Raw genomic sequence first — 18820 nt, 5'->3', positions numbered from 1 at the left:
CTGCGACTGGTTGAAGGCACTTTGGTTGGTGGAGGCATATACTGGGACTGGGAAAAATACTTTGGCTGGGGGTGGCATGCACTCACAATGTGGCAAGGCACTTCGGCTGGTGGAGGTGTGCACTGCGACTGGGGTAAGGCACTTCGGTTGGGGGATGTATGCACTGGGACTGGGGTAAGGCACTTTGGCTGGGATAGGCATCAACTGCGACTGGTTTAAGGCACTTTGGTTGGTGGAGGCATATACTGGGACTGGGTCAAGGCATTTTGGCTGGGAGAGGCATGCACTGGCACGGGTGTAAGGGACTTCGGCTGGCAGAGGTGTGCACTCAGACAGGAGTAAGACACTTCAACTGGTGGAGGCATACTCTGGGACTGCGGTTAGGCATTTCAACTGGGAGAGGCATGCACTGGGACTGGGGTAATGCACTTCATCTGGGGAGGGATACAGTGGGGCTGGGGTAACGCACTTCAACTGTGTGAGGGATACACTGGGACTGGAACAATGCACTTCAACTGGGGGAGGCATGCACTGGGACTGGGGGAAGGCACTTCAACTGGGGGAGGGATACACTGGGACTGAGGTAAGGCACGACAGTTGGGGGAGACATAGACTGGGATTGGGGTCGGGCACTTTGGCTGAGGAGGCATGCACTGGGACTGGGGTAAGGCACTACGGCTGGGGGAGGCATATACTGAGACTGGGGTAAGGCACTTCAACTGGAGGAGGGATAAACTGGCACTGGGGTAAGGCACTTCAACTGGGAGTGGCATACACTGGGACTGGAGTAAGAAACTTCGGCTTGGGAAGTGCATTACCCCAGTCCCAGTGCATGCCTCTCCCAGTTGAAATGCCTAACCGCAGTCCCAGAGTATGCCTCCACCAGTTGAAGTGTCTTACTCCTGTCCGAGTGCACACCTCTGCCAGCCGAAGTCCCTTACACTGTGACTAGAGGAAGGGCACTTCAACTGTGGGAGGGATACACTGGCTCTGGAATAAGGCACTTCAACTGCGGGAGGCTTACACCGGGACTGGGTTAAGGCACTTCAGCTGGGGAGGGATATCCTGGGACTGGGGTAAGGCACTGCAGCTGAAGGATGCATATACTGGGAATGGGGTAAGGCACTTCAACTGGGGCAGGGATACACTGGACCGGGGTAAGACACTTCAACTGGTGGAGGGATACACTGGGACTGGGGTAAGGCACTTCAACTGGGGGAGCGATTCCCTGGGAGTGGAGGAAAGGAACTTCAACTGTGGGAGGGCGTCACTGGGACTGGAATAAGACATTTCAAATGGGGGAGGCATAAACTGGGACTGGGCTACGGGCACTTCAACTGGGGGAGGGATACACTGGGATTGGGGTAAGGCACTACGGTTGGGGGAGGCATGCACTGGGACTAGGGTAATGCACTTCAGCTGGTGGAGAATATACTGGGACTGGGGTAGGGTACTTCGGCTGGGGGAGGCATGCACTGGGATGTGGGTAAGGCATTTTGGCTGGGCAAGGCATGCACTGCGACTGGGGTAAAATACTTTGGCTTGGGGTGGCATGCACTCACACTGTGGCAAGACACTTCAGCTGGGGGAGGTGTGCACTGGGACTGGGGTAATGCACTTCGGATGGGGGAGGTGTGCACTGGGACTGGGGTAAGGCACTTCATCTGGTGAAGCGTTACATTAGGACTGGGGTAACACACTTCAACTGTGGGAGGGATACACTGGGACTGGAACAATGCACTTCAACTGGGGGAAGCATATACTGGGACTGGGGAAAGGCACTTCAACTGGGGGAGTGATAACCTGGCATTGGGGTAACGCACTTCAACTGGGAGAGGCTTACACTGGGACTGGAGTAAGAAACTTCGGCTGGGGAGCGATACACTATGACTAGAGGAAAGGCACTTCAACTGTGGGAGGGATACACTGGCTCTGGAATAAGGCACATCAACTGCGGGAGGCTTACACCGGGACTGGGTTAAGGCACTTCAGCTGGGGAGGGATATCCTGGGACTGGGGTAAGGCACTACGAATGGGGGACGCATATACTGGGACTGGGGTAAGGCACTTCAACTGGGGCAGGGATACACTGGACCAGTGTAAGACACTTCAAATGGTGGAGGGATACACTGGCACTGGGGTAAGGCACTTCAACTGGGGGAGGGATTTCCTGGGAGTGGAGGAAAGGAACTTCAACTGTGGGAGGGCTACACTGGGACTGGAATAAGACATTTCAAATGTGGGAGGCATAAACTGGGACTGGGCTAGGGGCACTTCAACTGGGGGAGGGATACACTGGGATTGTGGTAAGGCACTACGGTTGGGGGAGGCATAAACCGTGACTGGTTTAAGGCACTTTGGTTGGTGGAGGCATATACTGGGACTGGGACAAGGTACTTTGGCTGGGAGAGGCATGCACTGGCACGGGTGTAAGAGATTTCGGCTGGCAGAGGTGTGCACTCGAACTGGAGTAAGGCTCTTCTACTGGTGGAGGCAAATACTGGGACTGCGGTTAGGCATTTCAACTGGGAGAGGCATGCACTGGGACTGTTGTAAGGCACTTCATCTGATGAAGGGCTGCAGTAGGACGGTGGTAACGCACTTCAACTGTGGGAGGGATACACTGGGACTGGAACAATGCACTTCAACTGGGGGAAGCATGTACTGGAACTGGGGGAAGGCACTACGGCTGGGGAAGGCATATACTGGGACTGGGGTAAGGCACTTCAACTGGGGGAAGGCTAAACTGCCACTGGGGTAAGGCACTTCAACTGGAAGAGGCATACACTTGGACTGGAGTAAGAAACTTCGGCTGGGGAGCGATACACTGTGACTAGAGGAAAGGCACTTCAACTGTGGGTGGGATACACTGGCTCTGGAATAAGGCACTTCAACTGCGGGAGGCTTACACCGGGACTGGGTTAAGGCACTTCAGCTGGGGAGGGATATCCTGGGACTGGGGTAAGGCTCTACGGCTGAAGGACGCATATACTGGGACTGGGGTAAGGCACTTCAACTGGGGCAGGCATACACTGGACCGGGGTAAGGCACTTCAACTGGGGCAGGGATACACTGGACCGGGGTAAGGCACTTCAACTGAGGAAGGGATAAACTGGCACTGGGATAAGGCACTTCAACTGGGGGATGCTAACACTTGGACTGGAGTAAGACACTTCAACTGGGGGAGACATATACTGGGACTGGGGTAAGAAACTTCGGCTGGGGAGCGATACACTGTGACTGGAGGAAAGGCACTTCAACTGTGGGAGGGATATACTGGGTCTGGAATAAGGCACTTCAACTGCGGGAGGCTTACACCGGGACTGGGCTAAGGCACTTCAGCTGGGGAGGGATACCCTGGGACTGGGGTAAGGCACTACGGATGGGGGACGCATATACTGGGACTGGGGTAAGGCACTTCAACTGGGGCCGGGATACACTGGACCGGGGTAAGGCACTTCAACTGAGGGAGGGATACACTGGCACTGGGGTAAGGCACTTCAACTGGGGGATGCTAACACTGGGACTGGAGTTAGACACTTCAACTGGTGGAGGGATACACTGGATCTGGGGTAAGGCAGTTCAACTGGGGGAGGGATGCCCAGGGACTGAAGGAAAGGCACTTCAACTGTGTGAGGGATACAGTGGCTCCTGAATAAGGCACTTCAACTGCAGGAGGCTTACACCGGGACTGGGCTCAGGCACTTCAGCTGGGGAGGGATACCCTGGGACTGGGGTAAGGCACTATGGCTGGGGGACGCATATACTGGGACTGGGGTAAGGCACTTCAACTGGGGCAGGGATACACTGGACCGGGGTAAGGCACTTCAACTGGGGGAGGGATTCCCTGGGACTGGAGGAAAGGCACTTCAACTGAGGGAGGGCTACACTGGGTCTGGAATAAGACACTTCAAATGGGGGAGGCATAAACTGGGACTGGGCTAAGGGCACTTCAACTGGGGGAGGGATACACTGGGATTGGGGTAAGGCACTACGGTTGGGGTTGGCATGCACTGGGACTAGGGTAAGGCACTTCGGCTGGTGGAGAATATACTGGGACAGGGGTAGGGTACTTCGGTTGGGGGAGGCATGCACTGGGATGTGGGTAAGGCATTTCGGCTGGGCAAGGCATGCACTGCGACTGGGGTAAAATACATTGGCTGGAGGTGGCTTGCACTCATACTGTGGCAAGGCACTTCGGCTGGGGGAGGCATGCACTGGGACTGGGGTAAGGCACTTTTGTTGGGGGAGGTGTGCACTTGGACTGGGTAAGGCACTTTGGCTGGGATAGGCATAAACTGCGACTGGTTTAAGGCACTTTGGTTGGTGGAGGCATATACTGGGACTGGGACAAGGCATTTTGGCTGGGAGAGGCATGCACTGGCACGGGTGTAAGGGACTTCGGCTGGCAGAGGTGTGCACTCGGAGTGGAGTAAGGGACTTCAACTGGTGGAGGCATACACTGGGACTGCGGTTAGGCATTTCAACTGGGAGAGGCATGCACTGGGACTGGGGTAAGGCACTTCATCTGGGGATGGATACAGTGAGATGGGGTAAGCACTTTGGCTGGGGGACGCATATACTGGGACTGGGGTAGGGTACTTTGGCTGACGGAGGCATGCATTTGCACTGAGAAATGCTACTTCGGCTGGGGGGGCATATATTGTGACTTGGGTAAAGCACTTCGGCTCGGAGAAACATGCACTGGGACTACAGTAATGCACTTCAACTGGTGGAGGGATACACTGGGACTGTGGTAAGGCACTTCAACTGGGGGATGCTAACACTGGGACTGGGCTAAGGCACTTCAACTGGTGGAGGCATGCACTGGGACTGGGGTAAGGCACTTCAACTGAGGGAGGGATACACTGGGACTGGGGTAAGGTATGTCAGCTGGGGGAGGCATTCACTTGGACTGTGTTAAGGCACTTCGGCTGGGGGAGGCATATACTTGGACTGGGGTAAGGCACTTCGGCTGGGGGAGGCATATACTTGGACTGGGGTAAGGCACTTCGGCTGGGGGAGGCATGCACTGGGACTGCAGTAAGGCACTTCGGCTGGGGGAGGCATATACTTGGACTGGGGTAAGGCACTTCGGCTGGGGGATGCTAACACTGGGACTGGGATAAGGCACTTTGGCTGGGGGAGGCATGCACTGGGACTAGGGTTAGGCACTTTGGCTGGGGAAGGCATATACTGGGATTAGGGTAAGGCACTTCGGCTGGGGGAGGCATGCACTGGGACTGGGGTAAGGCACTTCGGCTGGGGGATGTTTATACTGGGACTGGGGTAAGGCACTTCGGCAGTGGGAGCATATACTGGGACTGTAGTAAGACAATTCGGATGAGGGAGAAATGCAATGCGACTGGATTCAGCCACTTTGGCTGGGGGAGGCATGCACTCTAACTGGGGAAAGGCACTTCGAGTGGGAGAGGCCTGCACTGGGACTGGGGCAAGGCACTTCGGCTGGGAGAGGCCTGCACTGGGACTGGGACAAGGCACTTCGGCTGGGGGAGTCATGGACTGGGACTGGGGTAAGGCACTTCGAGTGGGGGATGCCTGCACTGGGACTGGGGTAAGGCACTTTTCCTGGGGGAGGCATATACTGGGACAGTGCTAAGACACTTCGGCGGGGAGAGAAATGCAATGGGACTAGGGTAGGGCACTTCGGCTGTGGGAGGCCTGCACTGGGACTTGGGTAAGGCACGTCGGCTGGTGGCAGGTGCACTTGGACTGGGGAAGGCACTTCAGCTGGAGGAAGCATACACTGGGACTGGGGTAAGGCACTACAGCTGGGGGAGGGTTGCACTGTGACTGGGATAAGGCACTTCGGCTGGGGGAGGCATGCACTGTGACTGGGATAAGGCACTTCGGCTGGGGGAGGCATATGTTGTGACTGGAGTAAGACACTTCAGCTGGGGGAGGCATGCACTCTGACTGGGGTAAGGCACTTTGCCTGGGGAGGCATGCACTGCGACTGGGATAAGGCACTTCGGCTGGGGGAGGCATATGTTGTGACTGGGGTAAGATACTTCAGCTGGGGGAGGCATGCACTCTGACTGGGGTAAGGCACTTCAGCTGGCGGAGGCCTGCACTGGGAATGGGGTAAGGCACTTTGGCTGTGGGAGGCATATACTTGGACGGTGGTAAGACACTTTGGCGGGAGGAGAAATGCAATGGGACTAGTGTCAGGCACTTCTGCTGGGTGAGGCATGCACTGGGACTGGGTAAGGCATTCCGCTGGGGGAGGCATATCTTGGGACTGGGGTAAAGCACTTTGACTGGGGGAGGCATGTACTGGAACTAGGGTAATGCACTTTGACCAAGGGAGGCATGCACTGGGACTGGGGTAATGCACTTCAGCTGGGGGAGGCATGCATTGGGATGGGGGCAAGGTACTTTGGCTGGCCCTTGCTATCTTATGGGGAGCTCTGTCCTCTGTCGCTTCAGGAAGTCAAAGTGGATCAAGTTACAATTTGCAAAGTCAGTGAGACCTTGGGATGGGCGGTTCCAGTTACACATTCCAGTGAAATCTCAGGGTGTGGCTTATCCTCCAAGGGACCAATCATAGACAAATGGTGCGGCGTGGTGGCCATTTTGGAAGTACAAATAAGCGCGTTCTTTATTAACCCGCTCCCTCCCTCCGCCCATCTCTCACCTGCTGACTCACCCACTGTGCATGCTCAGCTCACACTGCCTGGCTGATTGACGGCAGCTCCCGACCAATAGGGAGAGTGGGGGCGGGGCTGGAGGACCAGGCAGGCGGTTGATCCTCCAACCAATCACAGTGTACGAGAGGTGGGGCTTGCAGCCCCCAGTGGGCGGGGCTGGATCTGGATCTCGCTCATTGGCTGAAACTCTGCCCCATTGTTAAAGCTGATGTCCCTCAAACTCCAGGAGGAAATGGGACATTTTTGTCGTGGCTATAAACAGATGGAACTCTGTGGGGTGGAGGAAACATTGCAGCATTTGGTAGTGACATGGATTCATTAAGGCCAGACAGTGGGGATTATTTCTGGAAGTAACACAGTGTAGTTGTTTCTGTTGAAACAGATGAAACCATGTCGTTGTGGAGCAACTACACTTCTCGTGTCCTGGTCAATCACGTGTGCAACAAGTGTCGTCATGGAAGTAAAGGATGGTATCAAATTGGAAAAAATGGCAGATAATGTTGTGAAGGACAGTGGAAGGCCAGAGGATTGGGAATTTTTAGAAACCTGCAAAGGACGACTAAAAAATGAAAAAGACAGAGAAGATAGCAGATGAGAGCAAACTAGCAAGAAATATAAAAACAGACAGTAAGAGCTTCTACAGGGACATAAAAAGGAAACGAGTATCTAAAGTAAACATTGCTCGCTTAGAGGATGACATTGGAGAATTACTAATGGGAAACACGGAAATGGCAGAGATTTTGAACGAATATTTTATATTAGGATTCACGGTAGAGGACACTAAAAACATCCCAACAGTTGCTAACCAAGGAGCTATTGCGGAGGGGGAGTTGGGGGGGATGACTTAAAACAATCACTATTACTACAGATAAAGTGCTAATCAAACTAATGTGACTAAAGGTGGACAAGTCCTCTGGACCTGATGGCATGCATCCTCAGGTCTTAAAATAATTAGTTGCAGAGATAGTGCATGCATTAGTTGTAATCCACCAAAATTCCCTGAATTCTGAAGAGGTCCCAGTGGACTGGAAAACTGCAAATGTAACATGCCTATTCAAGTAAGGAGGGAGACAGAGAGCAGGAAACTATACATCAGTTAGCTTACCATCTGTCAGTGGGAAATACTCGAGTTCATCATTAAGGAAGTACTAGCAGGACATTTAGAAAACCATACTGCAGTTAGGCAGAGTTAGCATGGTTTTATGAAAGGGAAATCATGTTTGACAAATTTGCTGTAGTTGTTTAAGGATGTAACGAGCAGAGTGGATAAGGGAGAATCATTTGATGTTGTATATTTTGATTTCCAGAAAGCATTCAATAAGGTGCCACACAAAATATTACTGCACATGCTAAGAGCTCATGGGGTTGGGTGTAATATATCAGCATGAAGAGAGGATTGCTGAACTAACAGAAAACAGAGAATCCGGATAAATGGGTCATTTTCAGGTTGGCAAACAGTAACTAGTGGGGCGCCGCAGTGATAAGTACTGGGGCCTCAACTAATTACAATTTATATTAATGACTTGGATGAAGGGGCCGAGTGTAACATAACCAAATTTGCCGATGGTACAAAGATAGGTGGAAAAGCAAGTTGTGAGGAGGACGCAAAGAATCTACAAAGGGATATAGATAGGTTCAATGAGTGGGCAAAAATCTGGCAGATGGACTATAATGTGGTAAAATATCAGGTGATTTCCTTTGGTAGGAAAAAAAAGCAAATTATTATTTAGATGTGGACGATTATAAAATGCTGTTATACAGAGAGATCTGGGGATTCTTGTACATGAAACTCAAAATGTTTGCATGCAGGTACAGCAATAATCAGGAAGGCAAACTGAATGCTGGCCTTTATTGCAAAGGGGATGGAGTCTAAAAGTAGGGAAGTCCTGCTACAACTGTAAGACCACACCTGGGCTACTGCGCACAGTTTTGGTCTGGACTTGTCTCCATTCTCGTGCCGAGAGGATTGATCCACCCAGATGGGAACAACAACATTTGGGTACACTGATTCCCCACCAATTCTCATTCCCCTTCTTTCTGGTGGATATGGAGGGGCCACTGTGTGTAATGAGCAAGGCATTAAGAATTGTCAGCAAGCTCTTTCCAATTGGAGATTTTATTCAGTGGAAACTTTCACACACTATTGTAGATTTTGTACCAAAGATCAATTTAGGATTAAAGTAAAAGTTCATAACTTTATTGCAAAGTAAATTTCTGTTGAGAATTGCTGAATTAAGGGGAAAGATAACCCACAGTGTTTCTTAAATGGACACTGCATCCCTGAGAACACAATCAGCAATATATCCAGAATATTAAAATCCAGCCCAGTTATCGGGTTATTAACATCAACAGAAACAAACCCCAACTGTCAGAATGAACATGGTTCAGTCGGGATGTGATTAACAGCCTCAATAACAGTAGAATCCAACTCCTGCAATCACTTGTGAACTCGCTGGTGTTTCAGCAGGTGGGATGCCTGAGTGAATCCCTTCCCACACTCCGAGCAGGTGAACGGCCTCTCCCCAGTGTGTACTCGCTGGTGTCTCAGCAGGTTGGATGACTGAGTGAATCCCTTCCCACACTCCGAGCAGGTGAATGGCCTCTCCCCAGTGTGAACTCGCTGGTGTGTCAGCAGGTTGGATGAACAAGTGAATCCTTTACCACACTCATAGCAGGTGAACGGCCTCTCCCCAGTGTGAACTTGCTGGTGTGCCAGCAGGTTGGATGAACAATTGAATCCCTTCCCACACTCCGAGCAGGTGAACGGCCTCTCCTCAGTGTGTACTCGCTGGTGTGACTGCAGGTGTGATGACTGAGTGAATCCCTTCCCACACTCAGAGCAAGTGAACGGCCTCTCCCCAGTGTGAACTCGCTGGTGTGTCAGCAGGATGGATGGCCGAGTGAATCCCTTCCCACACTCAGAGCAGGTGAACGGCCTCTCCCCAGTGTGAACTCGCTGGTGTGTCAGCAGGTTGGATGAACAAGTGAATCCCTTCCCACACTCATAGCAGTTGAACGGTCTCTCCCCAGTGTGAACTCGCTGGTGTGCCAGCAGGTTGGATGAACAAGTGAATCCCTTCCCACACTCCGAGCAGGTGAACGGCCTCTCCCCAGTGTGAACTCGCTGGTGTTTCAGCAGGTCGGATGACTGAGTGAATCGCTTCCCACACTCAGAGCAGGTGAACGGCCTCTCCCCAGTGTGACTGTGTTGATGAATTTCCAGGAGAGATGGTGATCTGAATCCCTTCCCACAGTCCCCACATTTCCACGGTTTCTCCATGGTGCGGGTATCCTTGTGACTCTCCAGGTTGGACGATCAGTTGAAGCCTCGCCCACACACACAACACGTTTACAGTTTCTCCCCGCTGTGAATGGTGCGATGTTTCTTCAGACTGTTTAACTGGTTAAAGCTCTTTCCACAGGCAGTGCACTGGAACACTCACTCGGGTGTGTGTGTCTCAGTGCTTTTCCAGTCACACTGATATTTGAAATCTTTTCGCACAGACAGAACAGACAAACATTTCTCCTTCCACTTTCAAAGGCCGATGATATTCAGGTCCTGATGAATCGATTGACTCCATCAGATCTTGACGCGATGTTTAGTTTGTGTTTCCTGTCTGAAAATCTCCCCTTCTAATACGATGTAAAAGGAGATAACAAAACTCATCACTGTCAGTACAAGACACAAATTCAGGATATACACATCTAGTTTCCATTTAACATTCTTTCCTCTCTTTTTCTTCCAAAGCTGTAAATCCCTGTCCCACACATTGTCCCTCCTGCAGCACTGAAATCCAAATCAACACACATTTCTAGCCTGTTTCTCCTCCACTCCCAGTTTTCACCACCAATTCTGGTTGGGTTCAGTTCTACACTCACTGGTTCCCGTCCCTCTCCTCCCCTGAATGTTCTGACTGTGGCTGGGTTCAGGTCGACACTCACATGTTCCCCACTTCCCCTGAAGATGCTGAGTCTGGCTGTGTTCAGTTCCGCACTCACTGGTTCCCCTACCTCTGCTCCCCTGATGGGGCGGTCTCTGGCTGGGGTCATTTCTGCAATCACTGGGTCCTCTCCGTCCCTCCCCTCTTTCCCCACCACTGAAGATGCTGACTCTGGCTGGGTTTAGTTCTACTGTCACTGGTTCCTCTCCCTTGAAGGTACTGACTATGAATGGGTTTAGTTCTACAGTCACTGGTTCCCCTCCCCTGAAGGTACTGACTCTGGCTGGGTTCAGTTCTAGACTCACTGGTTCCCCTCACCTGAAGGTGCTGACTCTGGCTGGGTTCAGTTCTACACTCACTAGTTCCCCTCCCCTGAAGGTACTGACTCTGGCTGGGTTCAGTTCTACACTCACTGGTTCCCCTCCGCTGAAGGTACTGACTCTAGTTGGGTTCAGTTCTACACTCACTGAGTCCTCTCCCCTGAAGTTGCTGACTCTGGCTGGGTTCAGTTCTGCACTCACTGGTTCCCCTCCCCTGAAGGTACTGACTCTGGCTGGGTTCAGTTCTACACTCACTGGTTCCCCTCCCCTGAAGGTGCAGACTCTGGCTGGGTTCAGTTCTACACTCACTGGTTCCCCTCCCCTGAAGGTACTGACTCTAGTTGGGTTCAGTTCTACACTCACTGAGTCCCCTCCCCTGAAGTTGCTGACTCTGGCTGGGTTCAGTTCTGCACTCACTGGTTCCCCTCCCCTGAAGGTGCTGACTCTGGCTGGGTTCAGTTCCAGACACTGACATCATTCACTTTGTTCCTGCACCAAGATGGCCACGCATGCGCTGTGCTGCTCAGTGAATCAAATTGGCGGCGTGAACATGCCTTCCTGCACCAAGATGGCCACCGTTAGCCTGGGCCTGTGACCGGGAGAAAGCCCCAAAGCTGCAACCGCCGATATTCCGGTTATTATTCCGGGCTTGCGGCGAGCACCGATTGTTTATGAAGCCTCCCCGGCTCCCCACTGATCCATTACTCTGCTCCGTCCCGCTGAAAGGGACACTTCTTGGGAGCCTGTACAAAACGCGTCTCCTCCACCATTACAAGCACCGTGCATGCTCCAAACACAGCCAGGGCCCGCGCCTGCGCACTGAGCTCCTGTAGTCTGGGTGCGGCACATTCTCCACTGCGGGGCATGCTGGGTACATATGACCATGAGAAATAGGAGCAGGACTGGGCCACCCAGACCCCCGGGCCTGCTCCCCATTCAATAAGGTCATGGCTGGTCTGATCATAGGCTCAGCTCCATTCCCTGCCCACTCCCCAGAACCCTTTACTCCCTTATCACTCAAAAATCTGGCTATCTCCGCCTTAAATATATACAATGATCCAGACTCCACTGCTCTCTGGTGCAGAGAATTCCACAGATTTACAACCCTCAGAGAAGAAATTCCTCCTCATCTCAGTTTTAAATCAGTTGAGGAGAAAGATTGCATTTGTGACTAGAACACGATATACTGAGATTGCATTGGGCACTGAACTATGTTCATTCTGGCAGCTCTTGTTTGTTTCTGGTTATCTTAATAACCTCTATACCTGAACATAAGAACATAAGAAATAGCAACAGGAGTAGGCCATACGGCCCCTCGAGCCTGCTCCGCCATTCAATAAGATCATGGCTGATCTGATCATGGACTGAGTTCCACTTCCCCGCCCGCTCCCCATGACCCATATTCCCATATCGTTTAAGAAACTGTCTATTTCTGTCTTAAATTTATTCAATGGCCCAACTTCCACAGCTCTCTGAGGCAGTGAAGTCCATAGATTTACAACCCTCTGAGAGAAGAAATTGCTCCTCATCTCTCTTTTAAATGGGCGGCCCCTTATTCTAAGATCATGCACTCTAATTCTATTATCAGTGGAAACATCCTCTCTGCATCCACCTTATCAAGCCCCCTCATAATCTTATACGTTTTGATAAGATCACCTTTCATTCTTCTTAATTCCAGTCAGTAGAGGCCCAACCTACTTAATTGTTCCTCATAAGTCAAACCCCTCATGCCCAGAATCAACCTAGTGAACCTTCTCTGAGCTGCCTCCAAAGCAAGTATACCCTTTCATAAATATGGAAACCAAAACTGCACGCAGTGTTCCAGGTGTGGCCTCACATATAGCTGTAGCAAGATTTTCCTGCTTTTATACCCTATCCCTTTTGCAATAAAGGCCAAGATACCATTGGCCTTCCTGATCACTTGCTGAAACTACATACTATCCTGTTGCATTTCATTCACAAGTATCCCCAGGTCCTGCTGTACTGCAGTACTTTGCAATCTTTCGCCATTTAAACAATATGTTGCTCTTTGATTTTTTTCTGCCAAAGTGCATGACCTCACACTTTCCAACATTATAGTCCATCTGCCAAATTTTTGCTCACTCACTTAGACTGTCTATGTCCTTTTGCAGATTTGTTGTGTCCTCCTCACACATTGCTTTTCCTTCGATCTTTGTATCAGCAGCAAACTTGGCTATGTTACACTCAGTCCCTTTTTCCAAGTCGTTAATATAGATTGTAAAGCTGGAGATTAATACCCTCTATAAATGTTGAATAAATTATCTTTGTTTCAAACACAGTTTGTTAAATATTTGATTCCTCCATGATCAGAGGAGATTAATTGATGTTCTGTTATGGACTGTTCCCTTTTAGGGCTTTTTCTTAATCTAACTTATATCACTTCTCACCTAGTTCGCTTTCTAGCATATTAAACTCCAAACTTGTTCCATTTGCATACATGATTTGTGGTTGTAGTAGACTTAACTGCCGTGTCTCACTTTAAACTCAGCTGAAATCTTTTGAACCACCCCTTTATTGAACTGTCTTGCATAAGATTTGAAATCCGTTACTTTCTAGATCAGTTAACCTGTTTTTGAAACCAATTGAATATTAAAAACTCATCCACACATTTTGCACGTGATAGCCTATGAAATATTCTGATATTTGAAATCATCATTACCACAAGCTCCATTCCCGAGTGACCGACTCCATCCCTCTCCCCAACTTCTGTCTGAGCCTGAACCAGACTGTTCACAACCTTGGTGACATACTTAACCCTGAAATAAGTTTTTGACCAAATATCCACAAAATAACTAAGAATGCCTATTTCCACCTCTGTAACATCGCCCATCTCCGCTCATGCCTCAGCTCATCCACTGCTGAAGCCCTCATCCATGCCTTTTTTTAACTTCTGGACTTGACTATTCCAATGCACTCCTCCCACATCCTGACCTACATAAACTAGTGTTGATCCAAAACTCGGCTGCCCATGTCCGAACTCGCACCAAGTCCAGCTCACCCATCACCCCTGTGCTCGCTCACCTACATTGGCTTCCAGTGAAGCAACGCCTTGATTTCAAAATTCCCACTCACACTGCCCCCACAACATCCCCACCTCCCCGCCGCTCCCGCCCATGAGATATCAGTCTTTCTGAGTATCCCTGATTATAATTGTTCAACCATTGGTGGTTTTTGTGGCTGTGCCTTCTGTTGCCCAGGCCTCAATTCTGGAACATCCAGCCTAAACATTTCTGTCTAACTCCTGCTGTACCTGCCCTGGCAGTTTTTGATGGGATAGTGTAGAGCACGTTTTTCTCTGTATCTACTCTGTGCTGTATCTTCGCTCAGAGTGTTTGACGGGACAGTGTAGAGTGATTTTTACTCAATATGTAACCCGTGTTGTTCCTGCCCTGGGTGTGTTTGATCGGACAGTGTAGAGGGAGATTTACTCTGTATCTAACCCGTGCTGTACCTATCCTGGGAATGGTTAATGGAACAATGTAGAGGGATATTTACTTTGCATTATAATCCTTTGTGTACCTGCCATGGAGTGGCTGATAGGACAGTGTAGAGGGAATTTACTCTGCATCTATCATTTGTGTACTTGCCCTGGGAATGTTTGCTGGGACAGTGTACAGGGAACGTTAATCTGTTTGTACCCAGTGCTGTACGTGCCCGAGGAGTGTTTGATGGACAGTGTAAAGGGAGTTTTACTCTGTATCTAACCCGTGCTGTACCTGTGATGGGAGTGTTTGATAGATCAGTGTAGAGGGAACTTTCTTCTGTATCTAACCTGTGTTGTACCTGCCCTGGGAATGTCTGGTTGAACATTATAGAGGGAGATCTCCTCAATATCTAATAAATGCTGTATCTGCCCTGGGATGTTAGAGGGAGATGTACTCTGTGTCTAACCTGTACTGTACTTGCCCTGGGAACTGTATAGCGGAAGCTTTGGTCTGTATTTAATCCATGTTGTACCTGCCCTGGGAGAGTGTGATGGGACAGTGTATTGAGATCCTTACTGTGTACCTACTCATATCCGTTATACTCCTTGGAGGACGAAATGTGCACTGTGACTCTGGGAGGAGCTCCTCAGCCGGAGTGACTAGAGTGCATCATCACCCCCAGCAACCAAATTTTAATTTGATTTAAGTTTACTGTCCAAAGTTTAATTGGTTTATTTTGTTGGTTATAGTGCCCCCCACCCCAGCTTTAATCTGGGGGCACTTGATTTACAGATCAACAATGAAATAGTTGTGCTATACCTGCCCTGGGATTTTTTTATTGGAACAGTGTAGAGGGAGAAATTACTCTGTAATTATCCCGTGCTGTTCCTGCCCTGGAGTGTTTGTGGGACATGTACTCCATATGTGCTGTAGCAGCCCTCGTCTGTTTGTTGCGACAATGTTGAGGGAGCTTTATTCTGGATATAACCCATGCTGTACCTGCCCTGGGACTGTTTAATGGGACCGTGTCGAGAGAGATTTACTCTCTGTTTGAACCGTGCTGTACTTCACCTGAGAGTATTTAATGTGGCAGAGTAGAGTAGCGGGAGCTCTACACTGTATCTAACCCATGTATCACATCATGGGCCACCCCAACCTGCGAGAGAACATCTCCACAGGTTGGGGCTATAAAAAGAGCAGGAGCGAGCCACTGCAGCTTCAGTGTGAGCTGACACAAATGTATGACGCTTCGAGGTAGATGACTGGGTGACATCATCAGGCCCCAGATTGCCATTTGGAGCGTGAGCAGGAGCATCGGCAGGGCCCTGGTACAGCAGAGGAACATGGAAGGATGTGCTGGACTTGTGACGAGTGATCGGGGCAGAGGAGTGATGAGGGAGCATGCCTGAGATTTGGTGAGTGATCGTGATGGAGGTTTAGCGAATGTTTGGTGCAGAGATGGGGCAGGAGATTGTGGCGGAGGTGCGGCGAGTGTTTTTTTAGAGGAGGAGTGGAAAGAGATCGTGGCGGAGGTGAAGCGAATGTTTGTGGTGGAGGAGTGGTGAGAGATCGTGGCGGAGGTGAAGCGAATGTTTGTGGTGGAGGAGTGGCGAGAGATCGTGGCGGAGGTGCAGCGAATGTTTGTGGTGGAGGAGTGGAAAGAGATCGTGGCGGAGGTGAAGCGAATGTTTGTGGTGGAGGAGTGGCGAGAGATCGTGGCGGAGGTGCAGCGAATGAGGGTACCGGGCGCAAAAGAGGCGAGAGCCCAGGGGCAGCACGGACCAGCCCACACTGTTATATTTGTGCACACTAGCTCCGTACAGCAAAACAGGTCTCCAGTAATCCTGATTAACCCTTGCCACTGGACCAATCCTAGCTCTGTCAAGCCCGTGTCGTGGCTGGTGTGCAACGGTCACCACACGTTAAAAACAATGCACCCATAGGCATCTTCCACCTCCTCAATTGGAGGTCAGGACTGGAACATTGGGGCCTTCATTGAAACATCTGTGAACTCATGTGGAAGCAAATCATCCTCGTTCGAGGGGCCAGCTATGATCATCTAACCCGTGCTTTACCTGCCCTGGGCTTGTTCAGAACAGTGTAGAGGGAGCTTTATTCTGTATCTATCACATGCTGTAGTTTCCTCTGGCACTGACTCTCACTGGGGTACAGTTCCTTTGGCACAGATTTACTGTATATTTAATTCATGCTGTACCTATCCTGGGAGTGTTTGATAGGATAGTGTAGAGTGAGCTTTATTCATTATCTAACCAATGCAGTATCCACTCTGGAATGCATGGGACAGGTTGAGGGAGATATACTCCATATCTCACCTTGGAATGTCTAGTGGGATAGTGTTGAGGAAGCTTTACTCTGTATCGAAGCAAGGCAAGCCTATCCTTCCTGAGAGAAGGAGACCAAAACAGTGCATAGGACTCCAGGTGTGGTAAGGGAGTGAAGGGTTCTGGGGAGCGGGCAGGGAAGTGGAGCTGAGTCTGTGATCAGACCAGCCATGACCTTATTGAATGGGGAGCAGGCTCGGGGGTCCGGGTGGCCCACTCTTGCTCCTATTTCTCATGGTCTTATGTACCCAGCGTGCCCCACGGGGGAGAATGTGCTGCACCCAGACTATAGGAGCTCAGTGAACATGCGCTGTGCGTGTAATGGCGGTGGCGACACATTTTGTACAGGCTCCTCAGAAGTGTCCTTTTCAGCGGGACAGAGCGGAGAAATGGACCAGCGGGGAGCCGGGGAGGCTTCATAAAAAAACGATGCCCGCTGCAAGCCCGGAATAATAACCGGAATATCGGCGGTTGCAGTTTCGAGGCTTTCTCCCGGTCACAGGCTCAGGCTAACAGTGGCCATCTTCATTCAGGAAGGCAGGGTCAGCGCTCCGCTATTTTGATTCAGTGAGTAGCAGAGCGCATGTGTGGCCATCTTGGTGCAGGAACAAAGTGAATGATGTCAATGTCTGGAACTGAACCCACCCAGAGTCAGTACCTTCAGGGGAGGGGAACCAGTGAGTGCAGAACTGAACCCAGCCAGAGTCAGCACCTTCAGGGGAGGGGAACCAGTGAGTGTAGAACTGAACCCAGCCAGAGTCAGTACCTTCAGGGGAGGGGAACCAGTGAGTGTAGAACTGACCCCAGCCAGAGTCAGTAGCTTCAGGGGAGGGGAACCAGTGAGTGTAGAACTGAAACCAGCCAGAGTCAACACCTTCAGGGGGGGGGATCCAGTGAGTGTAGAACTGAACCCAGCCAGAGTCAGTACCTTCAGGGGAGGCGGGGGGAAGAGAGAGGGGATAAAAGTTCACTGGTTTGGGGGTAATATATCAGCATGGATGGAGGATTGGCTGACTGACAGAAAACAGAGAGTCAGGATGAATGGTTGTTTCTTGGGTTGACAATCAGTAACTAGTGGGGTGTCGCAGGGATCAGTGCTGAGACTCCAACTATTCACAATCCATATTAATGACTTGGAAGAAGGGACCGAGTGTAACGAAGCCAAGTTTGCTGATGATACAATGATGGGAGGAAAAGCAATGTGTGAGGCAGGGACACAAAACCTGCAAAAGGACATTGGCAGGCTGAGTGAGTGAGCATAAATTTGGCAGATGGAGTATAATTTTGGAAAGTGTGAGGTCAGGCACTTTGGCAGAAAAAAATTAAACAGCAAGTTATTGTTTAAATGTTGAAAGATTGCAAAGTGCTGCAGTACAGCAAGACCTGAGGGTACTTGTGCATGAAACACAAAAGGATAGTATGCAGGTGCAGTAAGTGATCAGGAAGGCAAATGGAATCTTGGCCTTTATTCCAAATGGGATGGAGTATAAAAGCAGGGAAGTCTTGCTACAGCTATACAGGGTATTGGTGAGGCCACACCTGGAATAGTGTGTGCAGTTTTGGTTTCCATATTTATGAAAGAATATACTTGCTTTGGAGGCAGTTCAGAGAATTGTCACAAGGTTAATTCCAGGGATGAGATAGACAGGACAGAGAGAGGTTGTTTCCACTTGTCGGGGAGACTCGAACTTGGGGGCACAGCCTCAAAATATGGGGGAGCCAATTTAAAACCAAGTTGAGAAGGAATTTCTTCTCCCAGAGGTTTGTGAAACTGTGGAATTCTCTGCCCAAGGAAGCAGCTGAGGCTAGCTCATTGAATATATTCAAATCACAGATAGATAGATTTTTAACCAATAAGGGAATTAAGGGTTATGGGGAGCGGGCGGGTAAGTGGAGCTGAGTCCACGGCCAGATCAGCCTTGATCTTGCTGAGTGGCGGAGCAGGCTCGAGAGCCTAGATGGCCTGCTCCTGTTCCTAATTCTTATGTTTTTATAATTCTTATGTTCTTATGTTCTTATTAATGTTGGGGAAGTCCAGAACCAGGGGTCACAGTCTGGGGATAAGGAATAAGCCATTTAGGACCGAGATGAGGAGAGACT

General features: G+C 50.3%; 1 protein-coding gene and 1 long non-coding RNA gene across 3 annotated transcripts in view; both read right to left on the bottom strand.

Moving 5' to 3' along the window:
- LOC139235390 (uncharacterized) overlaps positions 1-18820 on the bottom strand; it is a 54165-nt gene that overhangs the window by 11908 nt on the left and 23437 nt on the right. The window lies entirely within an intron of this gene.
- The window catches only part of LOC139235389 (zinc finger protein 551-like), a 35615-nt gene continuing 25595 nt past the window's right edge, over positions 8801-18820 (bottom strand). Inside the window, exon 2 of the mRNA XM_070866526.1 lies at positions 8801-10304. Coding sequence (XP_070722627.1) covers positions 9109-9951 — 843 coding nt within the window. The 5' untranslated portion in view covers positions 9952-10304 and the 3' untranslated portion in view covers positions 8801-9108. The remainder of the gene's footprint in view (positions 10305-18820) is intronic.

This window comes from Pristiophorus japonicus, chromosome 23 (genome assembly GCF_044704955.1).
Source record: "Pristiophorus japonicus isolate sPriJap1 chromosome 23, sPriJap1.hap1, whole genome shotgun sequence".
NCBI classification, from domain to species: Eukaryota; Metazoa; Chordata; class Chondrichthyes; family Pristiophoridae; genus Pristiophorus; species Pristiophorus japonicus.
Note: the sequence above shows the minus strand (reverse complement) of the source record. Positions and strands in the feature narration are given on the sequence as shown.